Source organism: Oreochromis niloticus, linkage group LG3 (genome assembly GCF_001858045.2).
Source record: "Oreochromis niloticus isolate F11D_XX linkage group LG3, O_niloticus_UMD_NMBU, whole genome shotgun sequence".
Lineage (NCBI taxonomy): Eukaryota > Metazoa > Chordata > Actinopteri > Cichliformes > Cichlidae > Oreochromis > Oreochromis niloticus.
This window is the reverse complement of record NC_031967.2, coordinates 56,642,965-56,669,276: the sequence shown is the minus strand read 5'-3', so window position 1 is coordinate 56,669,276 and position 26,312 is coordinate 56,642,965. Positions and strand designations below refer to the sequence as shown.

The 26,312-nt window shown below is 41.4% G+C and overlaps 1 protein-coding gene and 1 long non-coding RNA gene across 2 annotated transcripts; both read left to right on the top strand.

The window, feature by feature from the left end:
* The first annotated feature begins 371 nt into the window (after positions 1–371).
* LOC102077195 (E-selectin-like) lies at positions 372–12,941 on the top strand. Its single transcript, XM_019351320.1, has 3 exons — positions 372–412; positions 12,067–12,450; positions 12,544–12,941. The coding sequence occupies exons 1-3, from the start codon at positions 373–375 to the stop codon at positions 12,939–12,941; spliced, it is 822 nt and encodes a 273-aa protein (XP_019206865.1). The 5' UTR covers position 372.
* A 6,156-nt stretch (positions 12,942–19,097) lies between these two features.
* LOC112844257 (uncharacterized) lies at positions 19,098–20,868 on the top strand. Its single transcript, XR_003217003.1, has 3 exons — positions 19,098–19,245; positions 19,705–19,827; positions 20,540–20,868. It is a non-coding gene; the product is annotated as an uncharacterized LOC112844257 (long non-coding RNA).
* Positions 20,869–26,312: the final 5,444 nt, after the last annotated feature.

Below are 26,312 nucleotides of genomic sequence, written 5' to 3'. Positions count from 1 at the left end.
TTAAGACACTTCTGTTGCTCATTCCCTGATTGCTCCCTCTGTGTATTTAAGCCCTGTGTTTCAGTTTGTCATGGTCACGATCTACCCTCTTCTTGCTGTGTGTTCTGTCTGAGCAAGTTTATTTGCAAGTTTAGCATCAAAGCTGTTTTGAGTTCACGTTTTGCCATCGAGTGTCTGCACTTTGGGTTCTCCTACTACCACTCCTGCCTGCACACAGCCTTCACATAACAACTATTGCATATGATAATTTGCACATACATATTAAATATATACCAAGCAGCTATTAGAATGGAGATAAGAAATTTTAAATGATAAAAATCTTATATTATGGCACAGTAATCATAATGACTATCTATTATACAGACACAAAGAATGGAAGAAAACTGTTTACTGCTCATCCTACTGCTCTCAGGTCAGTAATAATTATCTTTAGCATATGAACACACAGTGACAGACTGAAACCATTTGGGTAATTTGATTACATGTAAGGGTTTTAAAACGTAATTTATTAAAACATCAGCCACAAGTACAAAGAGAAAACCTTTTTCTCCTTATACCAAAATACCTGCATTCACTTGTTTGAAACATTACAGTATATAAACATTCTAAAAGGATTTTATGACAAAAAATGTTGAATTTATTTTAAAGAATTTATTGGAGCACTAAAAAAGTCTATATCAACTCCTATTTAACGCCACATACAGTTTACATAAGACAATTTTGTTTCTTATATGAATGTTATTTATTTTAACTGTCATAAACAGGATGTCTGGGTCACACTGGGTCATAAGACCCAGGATCGTGACAATGTGACGAGTGATAATAATAATAATAACTGTACATTAAAACATTCACAGCAGGTGTGATATCCTATCTTTAAGTGATATCTCTAAGTGGTATCTCTTGGCACTCATCGATGGTGGCTGGGACTGCGGCACTGCGGCATCACGGAAAGAGCTGTGTTTTTACCATCAAGGTGACAGCGCCGTGCTGCCTTTGCAGGGAAATAAAACCCGCCAGCGCTCGGTAGCGGCTGTGACCACTGGCGATAAGGAAAGGCTACTCTTTATAGTGGTTGGTTTTCTGGTCGACCATGGCTCCCAAAAGAGCCTTGGGAACTCTTGTGTCATCTTTGCATACCTCCACAATGGTATATGTTTTAATCTTTAAAAAAAATTGGGAGATTTCATGCATACCACCAGAGAGAGCCAATGTACCACTAGTGGTGCCCGTACCTCCGTTTGAGTAGGACTGCTGTATTCAATTCAATTTAATTCAATTTAATGTATATAAATTACTACAACAGTAACCTCAAGGCACTTTATATTGTAAGGTAGACCCTACAATAATACATACAGAGAAAACCCCAACAATCACATGACCCCCTATGAGCAAACACTTCGGCGACAGTGGGAAGGAAAAACTCCCTTTTAACAGGAAGCAACCTCTGGCAGAACCAGGCTCAGAGAGGGGTGGCCCAAAACCTCTCCGCTAAACAAACACCATATAACGACAAAAAGAAAAACCCAGTGCAATAGTCCAACCCTCCGGTCCAGTGGCAGCAAACACAGGTCCGGCGGCTGCCCCGGACGACAGCAAAGAAGTGGGACCTGCTGCGGGTTAGGCAGTGGCAGCAAAACAGTTCAGGAGGACTACGTCTAACCCCTTGGTGGAAGCTAGTGATGGGTCCAGCAACACTGACGCACCGACGCATGTATCAAGCTCACCTAGCGATGCCTGTATCGGTGCGTGCGTCGCTTTAAGAAAAAGTCACGTGATCGATGCAGCTGCTGTATCGCTCATTACCAACGCGCCAAACTGTGTTTAAAAGGTACCGCATCCGCGTCTGTCAACGGAACGAGTCGCTACCAAAAAACCCCACAAATTGACTCTCGCAAAGATAAATAAAAATACACATCTTTCCATAACAAAATGGAAATGTTTCTGCTGTGTGGGATCATTTTGATCTTTAAACTGCAAATAGTTTGTCTGTCTTTGTTTCAGTGTAATCTATCAGAATAGGAAAAACAACAATGTGACTTGCAGAGTAAATTATTTATTTCATTTTATGCAGGTTAAATGTCGCATCTGTTCTGCATTTCTTGCTCCTCAGTGTTTAGGCATTACAGAGCCAAACATGAAAATGAGGAGACAAACACCCCGAGAATGAACACGAGTCGGCCTATATTGACACTGAATGGCTTTATCATCCTTTTTTTTTTTTTTTTTTTTTTTTTTAAATTATTATGAGTTTTATTATTTTGAAATCAAACAGCCTGAACACTGTTCTGGGCCAGGCAGTCCTGAATTTTATTATAAAGGACTGCCAACCCCTTAGTATTGTGGAGAGTGCCAGAGAGAAACATTCCAAGATCAGGGAATCCTTTAAGGTACTGGGGGAATAGGAAGACATCTTATCTTAACCTTTTCCACCGGACTTTACAGTTTTTGTGTACCCCAGCTTCATCTGTGCCTGTGAGTTTTCCAATGCTGGGGAAATGGTGTGAAAAACAAATGCAATAGACTGAATGCAAAAACATTGGATAAACTTATTTTTCTGAATAGAAATTTATAATAAACTCTGAATCAATTACATTTAAATGGGTAATATTATATTCACAATAATTTCATTTTAATTTTCACTTGATGTCATTCACAATATATTTTAAAGATGTCTACAATATTTGCAATGTAAAACATATAAGATGATTCCATGGAAAGTACAATACCTTACAGTGTACAAGTATGACTATGTCATTGAATCAGTGTCTGTTGTGAGTCTCAAGTAAGTTCCCTGCAATGATATTTAAGGTCCAGCAGGTGTCAGTATGGAGCAAAACAGCAACACTGTGTCGAAAAAGTGACGATACAGTTTGGGGAATGTGCTGAAACGCTTCACGAGGCCTCGTCTACCCATCACTAGTGGAAGCGCTGCAGCTCCGGCAGGCGGCCACGGATCGGGTAGCAGCAGTGAAACGGTTCTGGCAGTCTGCCACTGAGCCAGTGGCGGCGGCACTGCTCCTCTGGCAGCTTGCCCCGGGTCCAGTGGCGGTGGCGGCGCTGCTCCTCCGGCAGAATGCCCGGGTCCAGTGTCGGCGGCTCGCTGAGCTCCTCTGGCTGCGGCGCGAGCTTCAGCTCCGGCTTGCTGAGCTCCTGCTCGGGCAGCGCGAGTTCCTCCAGCTCGGGCTGGGCTAGTCCGGGTGGTGAAGAAGATGAAAGAATGGTGGCCGCAAGCAAATAAGATGACGGTGGCACTGCTACAGATGGTTAAGCAGCGAGTGGTGTGGAGACCGCTGACTGAGGCGACGCTAGCTGCACTGTTGGCTGGCTTACAGCAGCGTCTGCAGTGTCACCATCCACTGTAAACAAAGAAACAGACGGGATGATAAATGCAAAAGTGTCCTTATTACTCACCACAGCCGGCTCCGGGAATTCGGCTGCGGTGAGGCGCGCAGGTGGCGCGAACGTCGTTTCTGTGTAGACGTCGGGGCCGGCGTGTCAGGCTGTGAATCCACCAGCTGTCCGGGCCGGTGAGCAGCCCGGAGTGGAGGTGGAGGGTTCAGAGTAAGGAGTCCAAGACGACTGGATTAATTCACCAGCCAGGGGAATTTAACAAGAGTCTCCTGCCGCCGCCTCTCCACGGCGCGACGCAACACTTCCCCGGACTTCTCCCACCATAACTCACAGAGTCTGTAAACCCTGTCCATAAACCCCCTCCTGAGCCTCTCCTCAGAGACCGCTGGGTTCATGCTTGGGATGTAGGGAAGGAGGACCCAGGCGCGGAGCTCTTTGTGCTTAGCAGTGCATTTATTTACAGTGATGGAAAAACATGACAATAAATCCCCGTGCTCTCCTGACTCCTGTGACGTGTCCTCTTCCCGGTGCTAGTACTCCTGTCTCTGCTTCTCCGTGATGAGCACCCCGTGCTCGCTGTCCTCTCGTCTCCCCGCTACTCCTGGGTACATAAAAGAGAGGCAGCCGTCAGAGACACAATAATGCAGCTGACTTAAACTAGGAACCGGTCGAGAGACTAACGTGAAGCCATGCAATGATCCAGCGTCTTCTCTTCGTCTTCTTCTTCTTCTTCGTGTTTAACAGCGGTTGGCAACCAAAGTAAAGGAGCATTACCGCCTCCTGCTGTTCCGTAGTATGGGTCAGACAGCAAGCTTACAATCTGTATCCAAATCAAACAAACAAACAAACAAACAAACAAACAAAAAAAACCCCTTACACTCTGTCATAAACACCTACAGCCTTCAAAAACCCCACCAATTCCCTCACCTGTGCCCTACTACCCTCCAACACACTCTTCAGATTAAAGTCCCCGATTCCCCGCTCCCTCAATCTATTCTGCAGAACTTTTCTCTCCACATCATAACCCTTACATTACGTGCTCTACCGTCTCCTCCTCCTCCTGGCACACTCCACAAAGCCCCGTCTCATGTTCTCCTATCATCTGTAGTGTTTTATTTAATGCACAATGTCCCAGTCTAAGCCTGGTAATGACCACCTCTTCTCTCCTATTACCCCCATACAACCTACACCCTGCCACGTCCTTCTTTAAATGATACAAGTGCCTGCCCTTACTCCCTGAATCCCACCGCTCCTGCCACTCCTGAACAACCTGCCTCCAAACAATACCTTTCGCTTCAGATCCGCTGCTTTTAATTTCCATCTCAGTCCTATGTTTAGTCAATGCCCCTTTTGCCAACCTATCCACCTTTTCATTTCCACTGATCCCTACATGAGCTGGCACCCAAAGAAAGTGAATATTGCCACCACAACACCTTATTCTGCTTATAGTTTCCAGAATAGTAAACAGCATACCCTGCCTTGTCTTTGAACAAAACGATTGTAGACTTGAAAGAACAGCTGCTGAGTCAGAACATACTACCACCTGCCTGAGTTTTGAACACTATATCCATTTTAACGCTACCAAAATTGCTACCATTTCAACCGTGTACACTGCCAGTCCATCCGAAGTGCGTCTGTTCATTTCAATATTTTTGGATGGGACTACTATTCCAAACCCTGTAATTCCAGTATCTGGACTTTTAGCACCATCCGTGAACACATGAATATACCCAGGGTATTCATTCGAGCTGTGAAAATGAAATGCTGAAACAAGATCGACTTTTCCTTTCAATTTCCTCTTCAGATCCAGCAAGTACCAGTCCACAGGAGGGGTCTCCAATAACCATGGAGGAACCACAGGGAACACAACTGCAGGACAGATTTTACGGTCATACACATGACACTCCTTAGCCCACTGATTCCCCACCTTTCCAAAATGATCCTTCTGACTTCTGCCATACTCCCAGCACTCCAAAAGTACCTCCTTTGTAGGATGTGCGTCACCATGACCACCAAGATGAACCCAGTAATTCACTGATACTTGCTTCCTCCTAAGATCCAGGGGCATTTCTCCCATCTCCACCTGTAGGGCACTGACTGGAGACGTTTTAAAAGCTCCACAGCACACTCTAAGGGCTTCCGATTGCAAAACATCCAAACGTCTCAACACAGAACGAGCTGCTGAACCATATGCCACACACCCATAATCGAAGACAGATCTAATCAATGCCTGGTAAAGTCTTTTCAAAGCAGAAGAGCTTGCTCCCCAACCCCTCCCAGCTACACACCTCATAACATTAACAACTTTTCTACATTTGGTTTCAATCCGGTCAATATGCTCCCTCCATGTCAGTCTTGAATCAAACACAACACCTAAGTACTTAAAAGAGCTCACTTTCCCAATTTCCTCGTCATACAGTTTCAATGTCAAAGTCTCACTCACTGTTCTTTTGGTAAAGAACATCATTTTTGTTTTTTCCACCGAAAACCTGAATCCCCAGTCAAATCCCCACTCAACCACCATATTTACAGCCTCCTGAACCTTGCCCACTAGGTGCTCAATATTTCTTCCTTTTTTCCATAACACACCATCATCAGCAAACAAAGACCTCCCAATACCCTCAGGAACATCAGAAAAAACATCATTGATCATTATAACAAAAAGCAGGGGACTAATCGCACTGCCCTGTGGCGTCCCATTCTCAACCGTGCACTGACTAGAAATTGTAGACCCAATTCGCACTTGGATTTTCCTACCAGACAAAAAAGTCTTGGATCCAATTGAATGTCCTGCCACCAATACCCAACTGATGCAACTTGATTAAAAGCCCATCCCTCCACAACATATCATATGCCTTTTCTATGTGAAAAAACACTGCCAAAACAGATTCTTTATTAGCCTGCGCTTTCCTAACAACATTCTCAAGTCTAATAATAGCATCAGTCGTGTTCCGAGCTGTCCTGAAACCACTTTGGTAATTGGCTAAAGCCCCTTTTCTTTCCAGTTCAAAGGACAGTCTTGCCATTATCATACATTCCATTAACTTGCACACATTTGATGTAAGAGCGATTGGTCTGTAGCTATCTGGTTTAGATGGATCCTTCCCGGGTTTTCTTATTGGCACAATAACAGCCTCCTTCCAAGTACTTGGGAGCTCACCCTTAATCCAAACTGTGTTAACCAAACACAGCAGTTTATTAAGCGCTTTCTTACCAAGGTGCTTCAACATTAAATAACAAATCTGATCCTTTCCCGGGGCCGTGGGCTTTGTTTTTTGAAGTGCTCTCACCATTTCAACATCACTGAGGACTTCTCCTGGACCCTTCACACAGACACTGCTATCAGGAAAGCTCGCCAGCGGCTTTACTTCCTGAGGAGGCTGAGGAAGTTTGGCATGAACGCCAGCATCATCTCAAATTTCTACAGGTGTGCAATTGAGAGCTTGCTGACGAGCTGCATCACAGTTTGGTACGGAAGCTGCTCTGCCAGCAGCCGCAAATCACTACAGAGGGTGGTGAAGGCAGCAGAGCACATCACTGGCACGAGGCTTCCTGCCATTCAGAACATTTATCACCAGCGATGCCTCCGTAAAGCACACAGCATCATCAAGGACCACAGCCACCCAGCACATCAGCTGTTCTCCTTGTTACCATCTGGCAGACGTTACAGGAGTCTGTCTGCTCGGACTACAAGACTTAAAAACAGTTTTTACCACCAAGCCATACGACACCTCAACCACAACACTTAAACACACACAACACAGGACTCAGAAGCTACCCTGCAGCTTCACAAGTACTCTGATTAATCTGCACTGGTCACTTCACTTTATTGTTATTGTAATTTATATTTACAAGTACTTTACAAGTACTCTGATTAATCTGCACTGGTCACTGGTCACTTCACTTTATTGTTATTGTAATTTATATTTAAAAAGTGCAATACTGTAAATTTTTGCTGCTCATTCCTGTGCAATATCCCATCTGCCCTCCCGTCATATTTCTTTTCAAGATTTTCTTATTTAATCACTAGTGTACATATATTTATATTTATAGATACATATATATTTAGTCATCTTTTCTCTTTTACCATGTCTCTCTAATATTTTGCTCTTTACTATTTTTCTATTTTTATTTTATTTTATTATATTATATTTTATTATATTTTTTTCCTACTGTATCATGCTGCTGAGAGACCGCTGCTCGTCAAACACATTTCATTGCGATGTTGACCCTGTGCTAACTTGCATATGACAAATAAAACTGAAAACTGAAACTGAAACATTTCCTCCCGAGAAAACACCGCATCCAAACTACTGTCCATGTGCACCTTTCTTGCTAAATCCTCCGAATACCGTGTTTTAGTTTGGCACAGTCTGTCCTTTCCCAACCCTGAGATGTTATCAGAGCTATGAATCTTAGCAAAAGTTTTCACCATAACCTCCACTTTTTCCTGAGCTGTTACAAAGTTCTGTTGGCCCGAAGATAGAACTGGGTAATCCCATTCCCGCCGGTCACCTCCCATTCTTCTGACCATGCCCCAGACCTCCCCCACTGGAGTGGTTCTTCCTATTTTAGAACAGAACAACCTCCAACTGCTCCGCTTAGCTTGTCTCACTGTTCTCCTGACCACTGCCACTGCTTTTCTGTATGCAATCAGAGCTTGTGTGTTAAGGGTTCTTCTGAGAAATTTAAACGCCTTGTTCCTTTCCTTCACAGCAATTTGACATTCCTCTGTCCACCATGGCACCAAAGTCCTACTTGCCATGCCTTTACTGGTCGGGATTGAGGCCTTGGCGGCTACCATAAGCACTTCAATAAACTGCTTATTCATTTGGTCAATGCTACCAGACTCATCAACCTTGCCAATTGTGTCCTCACATAGTTTTTGGAATTTTGTCCAGTCAGCCCTATGAAAACTCCACTTCTGATGCACCTCTCTTAGAGATACCTGTATCTGCCCTCCAACATCACAAAAAACAGGATAATGGTCACTGCCTATGGTGGTGTCTGTTCTGATGGTCCACTGACTTATTCCTGCAAGGACAGTTGAGACTAGAGTTAAATCCAAAGCTGACTCTGTTCCATTAACAACATTATATCTGGTCCCCCTACCATCATTCAGGCACACCAAATTGCATGTATCCATCAATTCCTCAATTACCTTACCATTTTTATCCGTGCGTGTACCTCCCCACACTCTGCTATGGGCATTAAAATCCCCACACCAAATAACTCTACGACAGTCACTTCCTTCAATCGAACGAAGACGCGGCAGCTCTAATCTGGCGCAAGGATTGTAAAAATTCACAATAACATTTGGTTCATTCTTGTCCCAAACCTCAATAGCAATATACTCCAAATCATTGCCTTTACCCAGGAGTCTATATGGAATGTCTTGTTTGACAAACGTTGCACACCCTCCCCCTCCACCACGGTCCCTGTCATTTCTTATTATCTTGTACCCATACAACACAAAATCAAAAGAAGATTTAAGCCAAGATTCCTGTACACAAATGACATCCGGTTTAACATCAAGGAGTTTGATGAAATGCTTCAACTCCTGGTCATTGGCCAACAGACTCCTTGCATTCCATTGAAGAATAAGTACCATGATTACATAAAAGAACATCATGTTTCCTGACTTGACTGATAATTGAGGTTGTCCCTCACTTCTTCCCATGTCAGTCCTACTAACCCCAAGTGGTTAATCGCCGCCTTAAAAATGAGCCGAATTTTCTCCTGCTTAGATCTCACATCAGCTGTGCTGTTTATCACTCCTGCAATGAATGTAACCAATGCCATCTTATCAATAACCATAGTATTCGTGTTGATCCGGGTAACTCCTTGATCCTGAGAGGCACCCTGTCCTGGGTTAACGTTGACCTGTTCACTCACTCTCACCACCCTCACTGCTTCAGCATAGGAGATCTTCTTCTCCACCCTCACTTTTTGAATATGATTTTCTTGTTTCATTCTCTCACATCCAGCATACGCAACACTGTGACTCCCACCACAACTACAACACTTTGGTTGAACTCCATCTCCACATTTCCCATATTCGTGATCTCCACCACACCGAGCACATCTCCTCTTTTCCTTACAGTTTTTCGCTAGGTGTCCAAACCTTTGACAGTTAAAGCACCTCAGCGGTTTTGGAACATAGGCTCGTACTGGATAACTAATGAAACCCAAAGACACTTTCCTTGGCAGATTGCCTTCTTCAAAGTGTATCAGGACACTCTCACTGTCTACCTTAAGTCCTTCTTTTGTTGCTTTCATTCTGACCACAGAAATCACATTTCCTCCTTTGATTTTGCTTTTCAGATCATCCATTTTCACACTAATGGGCACCCCAGAAATTACCCCCTTGCATCCACCTCCCGTCTGTGCACCCACTTGCCCAGCATTTTCTACTTTAAACTTCCCCAATTGTTTTAAGTTCAAAGCCTTATTGAGCTGCTCTTCATTCACACATTGCACAAGAAGATTACCATCTGAGAGCACCTTAGCAGAAGCTATATCTCCCACCTTACTGTTAAGTTCAGCTGTCAACACAAACGGACTCAATTTTTTAATATGGACTTGTGTTCTTTCATTGAATCTCAGAACAACAAACATTCTCGTTCTCTCTCTAGCTTCTAAAGAATCATCCCTACCACTACTGCTCCCACCTCTTTTACGCTTTTCCCTCCTCTGCTCACCTTGCACTTGCTCCAGAGGCATTTCCTCCTCTTCGTCAAAATCAACATAGTCTTCCCAGCTGCCCACAGCTGACCCACTCACGGAACAGTCGTGCTCAACCGCCACCACGGGTGGACTGCCAACCAGGTTTGTATTTTTGGCAGTGCTCCAACCAATTTTGCCAGCAGACGCCGCTGCCATCCGTCCTCTCTCCTCCTTCTTCTCCAGTGTTTTCTTCCAAAATCCTAATTCGCGACCACTCGTCGTCAGGTGCTGATCCAGCGTCGGAGAGAGCTCCACCACAAGTAGCTCCTCCGACAAAGCCTGATCAGCTGTGGGTGTGTCACGGTTTTCAGGTGTGGCCAATCACCTCCCAGGGCCACACCCATCAGACCTGAAGATGCCTGTAAACAAGTGCTTACAGCAACACCTGCATCCACACACATATATTTACAAGCAGGGAGAACAAGGGACATCAATACCAAAAATACATATATTATAATACAAGTCCATAACTGGTCAGGGACGCAGGACACTTTTCAAGAAACACTGTTAAATGTTCAGTTTCTATGCCATATGTTAAAACAAGATCTAGAGTGTGATTAAAGTGGTGGGTGGGTTCTTTTACATTTTGAGAGAAGCCAATTGAGTCTAATAACAGATTAAATGCGATGTCGAGGCTGTCATTTTTAGCATCTACATGGATGTTAAAATCACCCACAATAATTATTTTATCTGAGCTGAGCACTAAATCAGATAAAAAGTCTGAGAAATCAGAGAGAAACTCTGTGTAAGGCCCAGGTGGACGATAGATGATAACAAGTAAGACTGGTTTCTGAGTTTTACAGCTGGGGTGGACAAGGCTAAGCATCAGGCTTTCAAATGAATTAAACGTCTGTTTTGGTCTTTCGTTGATTAATAGGCTGAACACCAAGCGACAATCAATAGATTAAAATTATTAGATTAGATTAGATAAAATTAAATTTTATCAATCTCTCGGGTGGGTTCCTCCTTGGTTTTTACACCGCTGAATAAACGTCAAACAGAAAACTGATTTAAAATAGAAGTGTGATATGGTCGAGAATTTACACCAGTGTCCTGTTATATTTTATATAGCAACAAGCAGATGGCTGAGTTTATTAAACTCTATGGAGACAGCGGTGAAGGCTAGACCGTCCAGTTTCACAGCTGTTTACTTCTGGCTTACCCGACCTTCTGAGGACCCGGCCCACGTAGACCGCAAAGACTGGGTCCTCAGGAAGTTGCAGCCTACGAATTCGGACACCCCTTGTGGGTGGAATGGGAACAGCAAGTGATACCCTACCACAGCGAGAGTGAACACCAAGTGACAGTACCACCCGAAGGAACCAACAGGAACCATCACTTGGCCTGGCTTCAGAGGGTTGAAAACTAGTTGCACATTGTTGCATTACATGTAGTTGTTGCAGTTTAACAACAGAGAAGAGAAAAATAAATAACATAAAAACTATATTTATATATATATATATATATATATTTCTATTTTCTGTTGTCTTAAACATATGCGACATATGTTTTTTTTTGGTTTTTGTTTTTTTAAACTGTATGTTTTTGCCTCTTTAATCTCTTTACATGGTTAAAAGTCCAGGTGGTGGAATCTCTAGCTGGACTTTCTTTTCTCTTTTTGTTTCATTCATTTAGATAAAATAAGTTTGATGATTGACAACACACAGTGATGTGAAATACAAACTTTCCAAAATGTGTTAAAACACAAATAACACAAATGTAAAAAAAAAAAAAAAAGAAAGTAAACAAACAGAAATCTGTATCTGTAAATATGTAAGGAGTAAAAGTAAAACACCTGATGTACCTGGAAATTCTATTTCTACTTATTCTTTTTTAATGCTTGTGATGTTTGGTTAGCCTCACACTTCAAATATCACATATTTGCAAAAGTGCTCCGACGTTTAAATTGGCTTAATTTTTAGAACTTTTTTTAGTGATTTGTCTAACAACCCAGTTTCACCAATAAAACCTTTATATTTTTCTCAGGAGGACTTTCCACTCTTCCTCCCCCCTTCAGAGAATACCACTTTGTGAACCAGGAAATGACCTGGACTGAAGCTCAGAGTTACTGCAGAGAACACTTCACTGACTTGGTCACCATCTACAACAGCGACATCAACCAACTGCTTTTCTCAATGTCACCAAGGATCAATTATTATGCTTGGACAGGGCTCTATGATGATCGTTACAGCTGGAAGTGGTCCATGGAGGGAAAACTTTTTTATGTTGGCAGAACTCATACATTTTTGATCTGGGCTAACGGCCAACCAGACTGTCTAAATGCAAATGAATACTGTGTGGCTCTTCAGGGACAAACACAGATGGTTGATAGACCCTGTGGAGATTCTTACCCTTTCCTGTGTTACAATGGTAGGAAAAACGATTTGTTGCCCTAGTTATCCTACAATTTTATGAGATTTATGATGTGAGTGTTTTAAAATTCACCATTTTCATCTTTTACAGCCCAAAATTCAAGTTACATCTTAGTGATGGAGAACCAAACATGGTCAGCGGCTCAGTCGTACTGCAGGACATACCACACAGACCTGACCAGTATAAGAAGCAAAGAGGAGAAATCCAAAATCACGCTCACTTTGAAAGGATCAGGGGTTCAGTATGTGTGGATTGGCCTCTACAGGGATCCCTGGGCCTCCTGGTCTGACAACACAACCTCCACATACACTAACTGGGGGCCTTCTGACCCTAATAACCTCGATTCACTTCAGTTCTGTGGATCATTATATTTAATGACAGGGGAATGGGCTGATGGCAATTGTGGCAGAAGATATTATTTTTTCTGTTTCACAGGTGAGGTCCAGAATGCAAACACTGTAACATCCTGTCATCATGTAAAACACTAATGTTTGTGTTTTTATATGTGGTTCATTTTTAGCAGAGAAAAAGCAAACCGTGCTGAAAATGAAGCTTCAGTCAGAGGCAGACATGCACAGCACAGAGATCCAGCAGCAGGTTTCACAGCAGGTCAGCAGTTCAGTCACCAACACAAACTTGACACAAGTTCAAACTATGCTTCATGTTTTTCATCATGTGCACATTTTGTCCAGCTGTCAGGCCTCATGCTGTCAGAAGGACTGACAGACTTCAGGATTCGTTGGAGGAAAGTCCAGAATTACCGTGACGACCAGTTGAAGAGGCAGGATGTGGACGGTGGCTGCAAAACTGAAGTCTGACTGGACTGAACCACTTCATGTGTGAAATTAATAACATGTTGTGCTGAGCTGTCTCATCCTTTAAATCTTTCAATATTTCAGAGTGTAAAATTCCACCAACAGCTCATTTGTTCAGCTGCAGTTGTAGTTTGGTAGAAACTCTTTAATCAGAGGTCCACTCACTAGTTTTCCTGATAGGCTCTAGTCTCTTGTTTTGTTTTGCAGCATCGCTTTCAACACTTTAGACACTGTCCCTCTCTGGACGTCACTGCACAGGCTTTGTCTGTGTGCAGTTTATTAGGATCCATAGTTCTGTTGCATTCTGACAGCAACCTCTGCTGACTTACACATATGGAAATGAAAAAAAAAGAGCAGCTGTAGTGGAAACAGGAAGGTTGAGAAAAAGAGAGCTGACTGTTGTTGGGACGTATGTTATACGCACATTGCAGCTATGCTTTATAGTAGAATTGTGTTTAATACATAACTTTTTATCAATGATAGTAAAAGGTTCAATCCCAATGTTCCTGCTCAGACATGAAGGCTGTCCCAGAGTGAAACGGGAGGAGCCTGAGGACTCACAACAATTCTCTTGAATATTTTTTGTGAGTCTGTATGTCTGCAGATAAACCCACAGTTTATAGTGCTGTGATGTTAACCACAGCTAAACCAGAGCAAGCATGAAAGCACAAGAGAAAAACTAAGCTGAAATATGCACGGAAGAAGAAACTCCCTCTTAAATCTGATGGTTGACTTGGGATTGGGCCAAATGCCACACCTGTAGGAAAATAAACTTCAACAGATTAAAAGTAAATGGACTGGTTCTTATACAGCGCTTTTCTACTCTGTCTGAGCACTCAAAGCACTTTACACAACTAATTCATTCACCCAATCACACAGGCACTTCTAAGTTTCAAGTGCTGAGTATCTAACATTCATACACATTCACACTCCGATGGATGCATCGGAGAGCAACATGGGGTTAGTATCTTGCCCAAGGATATTTGGAATATAAGAATAAAAGGTTTGGATTTCTGACTTTAACACAGCCTCTGCGTGTCCTCCCTTTGTGTCCTCTTCCTCTGTGAATGTGTTGCATGTGTCACAGATTCATTTTATTAACAGCTTTCCCACAGTGAGTTGCATCAGCATTCATTCACAGCACATTGCAGAAGGATTCAGATTAATACAGTGATCTTACAGTCAGAATTATCCTGACAGACTGCCACTGTAAATTATCTTTCATCAGGTAAATTTTAAAGTTCAGTATTTCAAAGCAGTCGTTATGAAGAATCATATTGGCATTAGGACTGTAACAATATGTACTTACAAAGTCTAATTTTTCTAATTATGCTAGAATATTGGAAGACAATCAACTTTTAGTGTTTTCTGCATATTAATTATACTGAAATAGAGACGGTGACCATAACTGTACAGAAGCACTAAACAACTGACAATCTAACAAACATCACTGGCCTGAGCCGTCATGCACAGTGAATCTGATCCTGTGCTGTGAGAGTCTGACAAGCATGTTTCTGGTCAGTTTGGAAGAAATAATATCACAGTGTTGATCTTTTTTTAATATTCCTTCTCTTTTACAACATAAACTGTGATCAAAGCTACTTATGTTTACAGCATGTAATAATAGTGACAGTCCAGGGCATTGTGGTCTGTTGAGCTAGGGTTAGGGTTAGCAATTCAGACATATGTAATCAATCTCTTGCTGGATATAACAAACACCTAGAAATTCGTATTATAATTCGATTTTCATGAAATATTCATATTCATATTCAGTATCAGTCTTTTCTTGGATTCTTGCATATGATGAATGAAGTTTGTCTTTGACTGTATTGTCCAGCTGATCCATCAAACCCCAGCAGGTGAACCTTATTCATGACATAACACAGTAACAATGTAAAAAATTAAACAGCAACAGTCTAAATGTAAAGTGCATTCTAAACTCTTCTTCAATAAACTATATAGATGTGCAGAGAGTCATTCAGGACTGTAAAACGTGAACTACACAACCCAGAGTCTTCATCGTTAAATCTCTGGTTGCTTCATTTTTCTATTTCATATCAAATACTTTAAAGGTTTTAGTAAAGTTGCATTGTCATAGTGAGGCAAAGTGCTTTATGTGTGTGCGTGCGTGTCATGAACGGCTGTAAAAGCCCTTTAATTAAAGAACAAAGCGGGGTTTGAGTTCGAGTTACGGCAGACTGTCGCTACTTCTAAACGGAACGCAGCCTTCCTACGGCGGACAGCTAATAACAGGAATCGGACGCGCGGTCCACCCTAGTCCACAGCAACCACCATAGCAACAGCCTAGCATGTCTTTAAAAACATATTCTTTCTTCATAACAATCAAACACGTGAAATGATTTGCAAAGTGTTACAGCTGCAGAGAGCTATGGCTAATAACATACAATGTAACCATGGAGACAGAGTCAGTCACGTGAGCTAGCGGTGCATGTTTAAGGTGATTGCGTGCACAGCGTCCACACGCTGCACAGGGTAAAGACATTACTTCAATATTGTTTTATATTTATATATACTTTCTGTTAACCATCACCTCAGGTTTACCATTAGTTTCAGCCGACAAATGCACACTGTCTAAATATGAACACATTAAAAATACAAAATTGTTTACATTCATGTCTTAGAAATAAGCACAGCTGTTCATGTTTGTCATTATAGTTTTATTTGTAAGAAAATTATGAACTTCATATTGTGTATCTAATCAAAGAACATTTGACAAGTCTGAGTCATTCCTTTGCCCTATGAGAGCTGGAATAAATATATATCCTGACAGTTACAGTTGAAACAGTAGAGACAGGTAGAAATGAGATCAGATTAATCTTTGCTTAGTCAGATACGTCCTGTGTTCAGTCCATCATATTAAAAAACAAACAATAGCACGATCTGTGTGATTTTGCATCCACTTCCAAATCGTAGTCAAGCAGCCCAGTCTCATACATAGGTAACAGAAATGTCTCTAATGTAGACGTGTACAGTGTAGTGTAAGCATTAAAAGATCATACATCAAACACCAACATTTATGTCAAACTAATTTTAATTTTAAAAAAAATGAGCAGGCACTTCATAGATTTAAAATAAAGAATCTGAAAACAACACTCTTTTGGTCTAAGTGGTCAAAGCAGAAAACAGAACTGATGTTCAAGAACAAACCGTAGCATGAACTAAAATTACACATCTCCATTGTTGTGGTGAACAATGTTGCTTTTAAAACCACATGCAGTGTGTGACCATGATCGGCACACTGTTCACTGAGACCATGAACGGCACTTCGCTGAAGCATTCTACTTCTTCTTCTTCTTCTTCTTGCCATCAAAATGGAAGCAGACAGAGCACGAGCTGCTTCGATCTACTGAAAGGAAAAAGCAGAACATCTGAGCTGAAACCATTAAGATAGAAACAATCGTTCAATGCAGTCTCTCAGGTAGCTTAGCCTGTTACAACTGTACAAAATCAGTATAGTAAACACAGTGTCAGGGAGCTCCAGTGTGGGAACTAGTGGCTTTAGGTTTGTAGTCATTTAACTTTCATCCGTCCATTCATTTAATTCAGGAGGAAGAAATGTCAGGTTGGTGCAGGCTGGTTACATGCATTTGGTCCTATGCTGTCTTTAACTAAATGACTTGGTTCACTTTATGGCTGGGCTGTATGTGGGGTTATATCATGTTATTTGGGCAGGAGTACCTGTCCCCTGTTAGGCTTAGAAAGTTTCTCCATAAGCAGAGCTTCTAAGTCTTATAGCTTTCAGCACATCTGTATCTGTGCAGGCTGACAGGTTTTTGGTGGCTCTTTTTACCCCACACTGGTTGTGAGTGTGTAAATACCCCCACTAGTTCTTGTGGGCTGCAGTTAACTTGGAAGGGGGGTGGGTGGTCTGCCAGGACTAGATGAATAACAATTATCTGGGATACATAAATTTCATAATGCATGCATATATCTCTATCAAACCTGGCCTGAGGGCTGCCATTTTTTACATTCAGTTATTTATCTGTTGGATCTAAATAATGGTAAATGGCCTGCATTTGTATAGCACTTTACTCAGTCCCTAAGGACCCCAAAGCGCTTTACACTACATTCAGTCACTCACCCATTCACACACTGGCAATGGCAAGCTACATTGTAGCCACAGCCACCCTGGGGCGCACTGACAGAGGCGAGGCTGCCGGACACTGGCGCCACCGGGCCCTCTGACCACCACCAGTAGGCAAACATGGGGTTAGTATCTTGTCCAGCCTGGGATTGAACCACCGATCTTCTGATTAGTGGCTGACCTGCTCTGCCACCTGAGCTACAGCCACCCGATTTTTTTTTTAAATGTCTTTTCAAGCGGTTGTACAAAAATGTACTTTTGTGTGAATATGCATTGAAACACAACGAATGATTTTTTTTTTGTATTTTTTTTTCTCTCAATAAAAGAAATGGAAACTTATCATGAATGAATGTGTTACAGTTAAAGTAAAACACTGGTCAGTGTAAATGGCTCATAGGGACATAGAAACCTTTAAATTAAACCCTATCACCTGATATCGAGTGTCAAACAATATCAAAGCTGTAAAATCTGTTTACAGTCAGAATTTTTAAAAACTATGATTATAAATAAATTGTGTCCTTGGGCAAGACACTTCACCCGTTGCCTACTGGTGGTGGTCAGAGGGCCCGGTGGCGCCAGTGTCCGGCAGCCTCGCCTCTGTCAGTGCGCCCCAGGGTGGCTGTGGCTACAATGTAGCTGCCATCACCAGTGTATGAATGTGTGTGTGAATGGGTGAATGACTGGATGTGTAAAGCGCTTTGGGGTCCTTAGGGACTAGTAAAGCGCTATACAAATACAGACCATTTACCATAAATTCAAACAAGTGAACTTTTCTCTTTGTGCTGAATATCAACACTGTGGCTTCTTAAACTTAAACTACTTCAATTTGACCTCATGGTGGCAGTGTTGTCACACTGGTAAGGTTACGACTGGACCACAGACGAATCTAATAGTGAGCATTGAAGTAAATTTAGAGATTACAGTCTTCAAACCAGAAGTAGTTATCTCTGTTTTCATATGTCATGATCCTTAAAAATATAACCAATCATGAGGATAATGACAAAAAATAATGTAAGAATATAAATAAATGTATAAATAAAATATATACATAAATAAAAATAAATAAATAAAATCTAGATGACACACGTTTATTGTTTGGGCATTCACTTAGATAACAAAAGACGATACAACAGCAGTGAATGATATTGTTGCAGACTGATACTGATACAGTCAGAGGTTGCTCATGTGATAAGATATCACTCTTTAAAACTCACATGGACACTTTTAATTAGCAACACCTGATCTGGTCACAAACAGAAAGCACTCAACAGCAGCTCTGCACTGGATATTTGGAAACATTTACAAGCTGTTAATAATAAGAGCATCTACAACAGTTATATTCAAAGGCAAATGAAGGAAATAATTATTATTTATGTTTTTATTATTATCATTGTTGGCAGAAAGCTTCTGCCTCAAATCAAGAAGATCCTGTGTTTGAATCCACCATCTTTCAGTGCCTGCATGTTCTCCCCTTGTTCCTGTACTTCAGATTCCTCCACCGCAGTCTGTCCAACACATCCAACTGATTCCATCTAAAGTGTTTGTTTGATGACCACAGTTTCTTTTTCTTTTTTTAAATTTATGTTGACAGCACAAAGAAAGGAAGTGAAAATTTAGTGGTTCCTCTTGGTTCCACCTCCTCTCTCTTCCTGTTCCATCACATGTTGTACCATCTTTAAATATCTTTTTGTTTTTGTCTGTTATTGACCCAATGAAATATAACTGCCAAACATTAACATTAGGCTGTTTGGTATATAGAACACTTTAACAAGGTGACCTCAGACACGTTTTGAAGAAATCTTTGTGTGGATTTTTTTCCATCCTGATGATCAGAAGAGTGTTTGAGGGTGTCAGAGATCCTTCAGAACAACAGTAAGTGTTTAAAATTACGTCTTTCAGTCTTTTAGGTAATCTGACAGGTTGACTGAAGTCTGTGAGCTTCAGTCGATTAACACAAACATAAAGAAAAAAAATCACCTCAACCAAGTGGAAATGTACTCAGTTACTCTCCTCTACTCTGATTACAGTCATGTCAGTTTTCTCTGTGTCTGTTTCTGCGACTTCTTTGTCTCTCACTGTAAATATGTTTGTTTTTTTCTGTGGAGATCATTCAAGAACTGAACCTGTTCTGCTCTTTAATGATGATACACTTTCTGATCCTCCTGCTGTCCAACAAACCAATCGTCACTCTGATGTGATTTCCCTCAGAGATGTTAAGAAGTGTTGAGTTTGGATGAGTGTCTGAAAGACAAATCTTGTAGTTTTATTTAATCCTTAAATTTAATCTCATGTAGTCAGATTTTTAAGTCAGGTTCTATTATTCTGTCACAGGAGATACCAAAGGATTTTCTGAAAATCAGCGTGTCGGATCAGCAGACCTGGACAACATGGAAATGATTGCTGTTACTGCGTCGGCTTTGCTGTTTGTCGGTGTCTTCATGTTTGTCTCTGTGGGTGAGATTTATAAGGAAGTTTTTATTAAGAGAAATAAACAGTATCTGCATTGTTTAAATGTTACTTCTCAAATGTTTATTTTCATATTTCATATTCAGTTTGTTTATGTCTTTGAGGGCATCACAAGTTGTTGTTTGTGTGAACATAAGTGCTTGGTCTGCAATTTGAACCACAGAGACAAAGAACTGTAATGTGTGTGTCAGTGTGATGTGTTGTGGTTTCAGGAGTCAGTATACAGCTACAAAGCTTTTTGGTTACAGTATAAATTTAAGCTATGATACAGCAGCTGCCTGCATAATAACAATCTTATTTTTTGTAGATATTGTCATAATATTCACATGTGCTGATGGGGTTGCAGTTGCATTGTGATGCATTGGCAGCATTTGCCCTCATGGTGACAATCACAATGAACACTTCATATTTTCTCCCTCTTTTATTTTCACCTACCTCCACCTCTGGAGGCCCGGAAACTCCACCTTATTGCCTCATGGATAACTCAGTACCATAGGCACACTCAATGCCATTAACTGATCCCATGTGTAAAAGACAAAGCCTCCCAATAAAGTAATTAATAATTAGGATTCTTGATTAGTGAAAATACACAGTCACTCACCATAGCAATAAGGTAACCACAAAAGATCAATAATACAATACATTAAAATAATACAAATAATTCAATAACCTCTCTGCTCTGAATTGTTTCCTCTTTCAGAGCAGAAAACTATCACAGCTGAGTCTGGACAGAACATCACTCTGACATGTCGAGCTCCGAATGACAACATCATAGTTACAGAGTGGAGCAGAGCTGATCTGGAGATGAATATGTCCTCTTGTACCGAGATGAACAGTTTGATCCAGATGAACAGCATCCATCTTTTAAGAACCAGGTGGATCTGCAGGACAGACAGATGAAGGATAGAGACGTGTCTTTGATTCTGAAGAATGTGACGATTAATGACACTGGAACATACGAGTGTTGTGTCATCAATGGAAGACCAAACCGCGGACGGGTTGCCCTTTTGAAGAACGAACCCATTTGCATCCTTTACCTGAGTGTTGATCCTCCAGGTGAGTGAGTAGAGTTGAGTGTGTGTGTGATCAGAGGTGAAGCTGCTTCCTGGTTGTTGATGTTTGTTTCTAAAGATGTTGTTGATGAGACTTTGTAGAAAGCAGCTGGTCTGAGTGATGTGATCAGAGTGCAGTAGATAATGTCTGACAGCAGTTTGAAGAGGAAATGGATTCTGTTCTGTTCTTCACGTGCTTAACATGTTTTAAACTCAGCCTGAGCAGTCAGACGGCATATTTGTAAATCAGTAGATGAAGGTGTGGCACTCTGACAGTGTTCAGGTGTTATGTTACGCCTCCTTCCAGGGAGCAACTCACCTGTGTGTCCGTGTTTAGAGTCCAGGTGTGGAGTGGAGCTTGTTGTTCGCGTGTGTGTTTGAAGAAACTGTAAGTTTGCTTTGGTTCCTTCTTTAACACTTTGACTGTTTTTCTGCTCTGTGATGTTTGGACCTGATGTTCAGCTATTATATCAAGACAAACTTTACATCACTCTTGTGTTTGTGACAAAACTATGCTGCACAGCCTCATTGTTCAGGTGTGAGTCAGTGTGAGAGAGAAAATGATGTTAGAGCGGAGTTTTGAGAAGCTGCAGTTAAAAAAAAATTCCGTTTGTACATACTGTAAAACCAAAGGATGCATTTAGATAAAGGAAAAGTTGTTAGTTGAGCTCTTCATTCATGTGATTTGTTTTCATTAAACTGACATTTTTTGTGCCTCAGCTGGAGACACTTTTGTTTTGAAAGTCTTTGGAGTATTTGTTGTTTCTGAAACATGAGCTGGAGTAAATATGATCAGGAATGCTTCTATCCTCCTTTTTGTCTTGTTTACATCCTCTCTTTGTGAAAATCTCCCTCCTCTCCTTGCCGCCCCTTTTTCCATCAGAAGTGAAGCGCTGACTTGTTCAAGATAGCAGATCATTTCTTTTTAAATACAACATACAGCAAATTTGGAGTCAAATACTTTTCATCAACCAAGCACAACGGCATTATGTTTAAGTTCTACCTCGTGGTACTTTATGTAGCAGTGATACCTGCAGTAAGCAGGACTGAGTCTAAAGGGGGCATGGGGTGTTCTTGACTATATTTATTTCAAGTGTTTAGTTACATTATTTGTAGGGCTGTCAAAGTTCATGCATTAACACGGATTAATCCTTCATCATAATTAATGCAATTAAAATTTTTAATGCAATTAACCCATCTGGAGCCAGAATGGACAACCTTTGGACAAACTGCCAAAATGTGTTGACATTTCAGGGATTTTGAGGCACCAACCATCTTTTGGCCACAGCTCAGTGGCGCGGCTTCAGCAATAGAAGTGCTGACTCAATGTCTCAGTCTCTCTAGGAATGCTGTTGAAGTTCTGCCAAAGGTGTGTGTTGAAGATCTCGCCGACTGGGGTCTCTGCTCGGCGTTCCCAGCACACCCTCACTACTCTACACTGATCAACATATTCACTTTATATTCGCTATGCCTTACAAGAACGTGGGTACAGCATATGAAAAGCTTGAATCTTTGCCTTTGTCACCCTAACTATGAAACTCAAGAAAACTGTTTTTTTTTGTTATGTATCATCCACCCGGCTCATGCTCAGTGTTTAATCTGATTTAGTGGTGAGTTCAGATAAAATAATCATACTAGGTGATTTTAACATCCATGTAGATGCTGGAAATGACACCCTAAACACTACATTTAATTCATTATTGAAATCAATTGACTTCTGCCAAAATGGGCGCGTCCACCATTTTAATTTAACTATGAGTTTTACACCCGATGCCTTTCCTTACACTAAATTCAAAGGTAAGTTTTCAAACATATCAAATGAGTACTATACTACACAGTGGAATCACCTGATCTTGACAGTTGATGTGCACATGAATGATTTGTCTTTCCTCTGCAGGTGAAGGTAGAAAGTGTGTGTCAGCTGATGTGAATTCAGCAGCATGGATCAGTGTGAGGACAGAGAGGAGGGAGTCCCTCCCTCCAAAACCACTCTGTGTGGGGAACATGAGAGCCAGACCAAAGCTCAGAGGTGAGATCACCATCTCTAACTGTCCATGACTCTTCTCCATGTCACAGCTCAGCACTCACATCACTGCTCCATCATTATTCACAGGAACCAACCTGGACCTCCACCCAGCTGTGTGTCCTTAAAGAGTGACCGGTCTAATGAACATTTCATTAATTTTAAAGACCAGCAGGTGTCTGCTGCAGAGAGGTGAGCTATTAGTGACATGAACTCCTTGATGTCAGTTTGGTGTCTGATTTGATGTTGTTTCCTGGTCTCTAAACTGCATCTCAAAGCAGGTCACTGAGTGAGGAATTCCTTTATTCTATAAAAAATGTCCAACATCTACTGCTGCTCATTGGACCATCAATAGTCCTGCACAGACTGTGTTTACCTCTGGGTGGCGCTCTGTTTTTACACTACCATCACTAGTTTGGAGTTTCCGTCTGCTCATGCTCAGCCTGCAAATCAGTTTCTCTTTGGCATGATGAAGGTATTCTAAGTCTTCATCAGCTTCTGTGGCTGCAAATGAAAAACACTTCACTCACAGGATCAATGGGAGACCTGAATCTGGACTGGCACCCAGCTGTATGAACACCGTGTTGAATCATGTCATTAATAGATTTCAACAAAAATGGTCATCAAGAAAGATGTAACTTAAAGTCACTATTATAATGTCTAAAATTCTGTCAGCATTTTATATTATGTGATGAGTCCTTGATTAAAGATTTGTGCTTCAATTATCAGGATCCTTCAGAAACTCAAAACTGAACCTGGACCCAGCTGTGTGTCCTTAAGGAGTGACTGGTCTAAAAGTGAACCCATTGATTTTAAACTCCACCAGGAATCTGCTGCAGAGAGGTGAGTTGTTAGTAACATGAACTCTTTGAGAACAGATTTAACTGCTTGATGTTGTTGGATAAAAACTGCAGTGCAAACATGTCATTCCCTCAGTCCCATTTAAACTGTCTCTTAAAAACAAGCCTTTGGTTTCTAAGCTACTGAAAATTCACTTGAGCCAACAGGAAGTGATGCTCATGTACGTGTTTTCTTCCATCAGTCATGCTGTGCTGTATGTTGTAGGACGTTAGAGGAGGTAACACTAACTTTGCTGCACAGATTTCACTTTTACTCATAAAACTCAGAGCAACAAAATTGACTCAAACACTGGTTATTAACTTCTAAAAATTAAAGTCACTTTCCACTTTTTGCCACTTTTCTGAAAATCCATCAAATAAAAATCAAACTGTAATCTGCTAAAAAAAAAAGGAAAGGCTAAAACAAAAACAACTTCCTTTGTGCCTTTTGAAGATCAGTTCATTTTCTGCTCACTGAACTGTTGACAGAAAGAGAAATTTGAAGCTTTTCGTTGTAAATGTTTGGAGACTTCCAGCATCCATCTGTCCACACTGACTGTGCTGTTTGACTTGCTAAGTTAAGTTAGCTCAGAGGTTCCCAAAGTGTGGGGCCCGCCCCCTAGGGGGGGCGCAGAGCCATTGCAGGGGGGGCGCGGTATGAAAAGAAAAAAAAAAAAGAGCGCTTGGACACTGCTAATGAACGGGTTTTTGACGGGGCTCCCACACAAACGCAAAGCAGGAGATGAAGCATCGCCAAATATGTTTCCAAACCAACTTCCTTCCAAGCCAAAGACTAGAAAATATGGTGAAGCATATCTTCCCTTTGGCTTCACCTGCACAAGTGCCAAGGTAGGTCTCCCCTGCAAAATTAGTTTTCCCTGCGTCGGGAGCACGCGCTGGGCTCTCCAAATCACGGACAAACAGTATCCAACATTCTTGATTTTTAGTTCACAAACACTTCTTGTAATAACTAACTACTCCTGACATTTTGGACATGTTAGCTCTTTATGCAGTAAAGTTACAGTGGGATACAAAAAATATCAGGCTGATCCTGCCGTAATTTGTTCCCCCTGTTCAAATCACGGACAAACAGTATCCCACAGCTGTTTATGTGTTTAAACCCATTTTGCACAGAGAGGCATTTTTTAAAAAATGTATTGACAGCAATGTTGAATATTATTACACAGGAAAAAAAACAACTACACGTAAAATAATTACACCGTGACGCCTCTGCCTTTCTAAATGGAGGGACAGTAACTGCGTGTGTATATGTAAGCGTGTAAAACCTGAAGATAGTCAGATTAACAGTATTTTGTCTCTATCTGCCATTCTGCAATTCATCTCATGTAAACAATAACGTGGCGCACAGCGTGACGTGAAAAGAGGCACATACCTTTGACGTTGCGTGACGAACTCTGTATTCCTCGTCCACACATAAACTTAAAAAAGGAGTTTTAAATAATCTCCGTTTTCGGTGAATCGCAACGCCGTTTACGTGTTGACGAAAAGCCCAAACGCATAGAAACAGCTGCGTTTTCAAAAATACCCGTGTAGGTGTGGACGTAGCGTAAAAGAGTTAGTAGTATATTTTATTACTACCTGTAATTTATTGCCGTTTACTTGCATTTGCTTAATTGTTTACTAAATGTTTGAGGTGTGAAATAAACCGCAATGGAGTTTGTAAACAAAATATGGGTGTGTGTGTTTGCAGGATGTGTTTGTGCGGGGGGGTTAGGTGGGGGGGGGGGGGGCGCGAACATTTTTCTTGTAAAAAAGGGGGGCCTGGCAAAAAAAGTTTGGGAACCACTGAGTTAGCTGGTGGCTGCTGCAGAGTCCACTGCAGATAAACAGCTTAAAGTTAGACAAACTTTTAAGGTCGGCAGGAAACTGAGAAAGCTCTAGAGTAAGATGGCCGACGCGTCAAACAGCATGTGGTAGTAATGACGACCTCTGTAAAGCTGTTTTGTGTATGTGAGCTTTAGTTAAAAGCATTTGGGGTTTTTAATGTTGTGCATTCAGATCAGAGTCATGTTCAGTTGTTGACCCTTGTAGCTCTAAATTAGCCAGCAGCTAATGTAGCTCATAATCACTGTTGTTTGAATCTGTAACTGTGCAGCTCTTCTTTTTCAGCCTGTGGGTTTTGTGGTACTTGAAGGGTTCAGTTGTAGTGATTGTGTTTTGGTTTATGTGCCAGTTTTGATTTCTAGTTGGAGTTGTTAGCTGTAGTCATTTTGAGGCCTACTCCTGCTACAACTGCAGCTCCACATTATTCAGTGTGACACAGTTTCATACTGACCTTAGAAGCGACACTGCTGCATCGTTTAGGCTTATTTACAATCAGCTGCAAATTTCTGATCAGGAGGAAATGAGGGTGTGCATAAGGCATTCACAAGCATTGGTCTGACACTGGCAATTTTTTCTAATCTTTATGAAGAAAGACTGAACTAGAGTTTGTTGAAATTCAGATGCTAGATAATGTTCAGATTTCTATCAGACTGCTCTAGGTTGGTTGGGAGTTCTCCAACATGTAAGATGATACAGCTTAAAATGTGATCACAA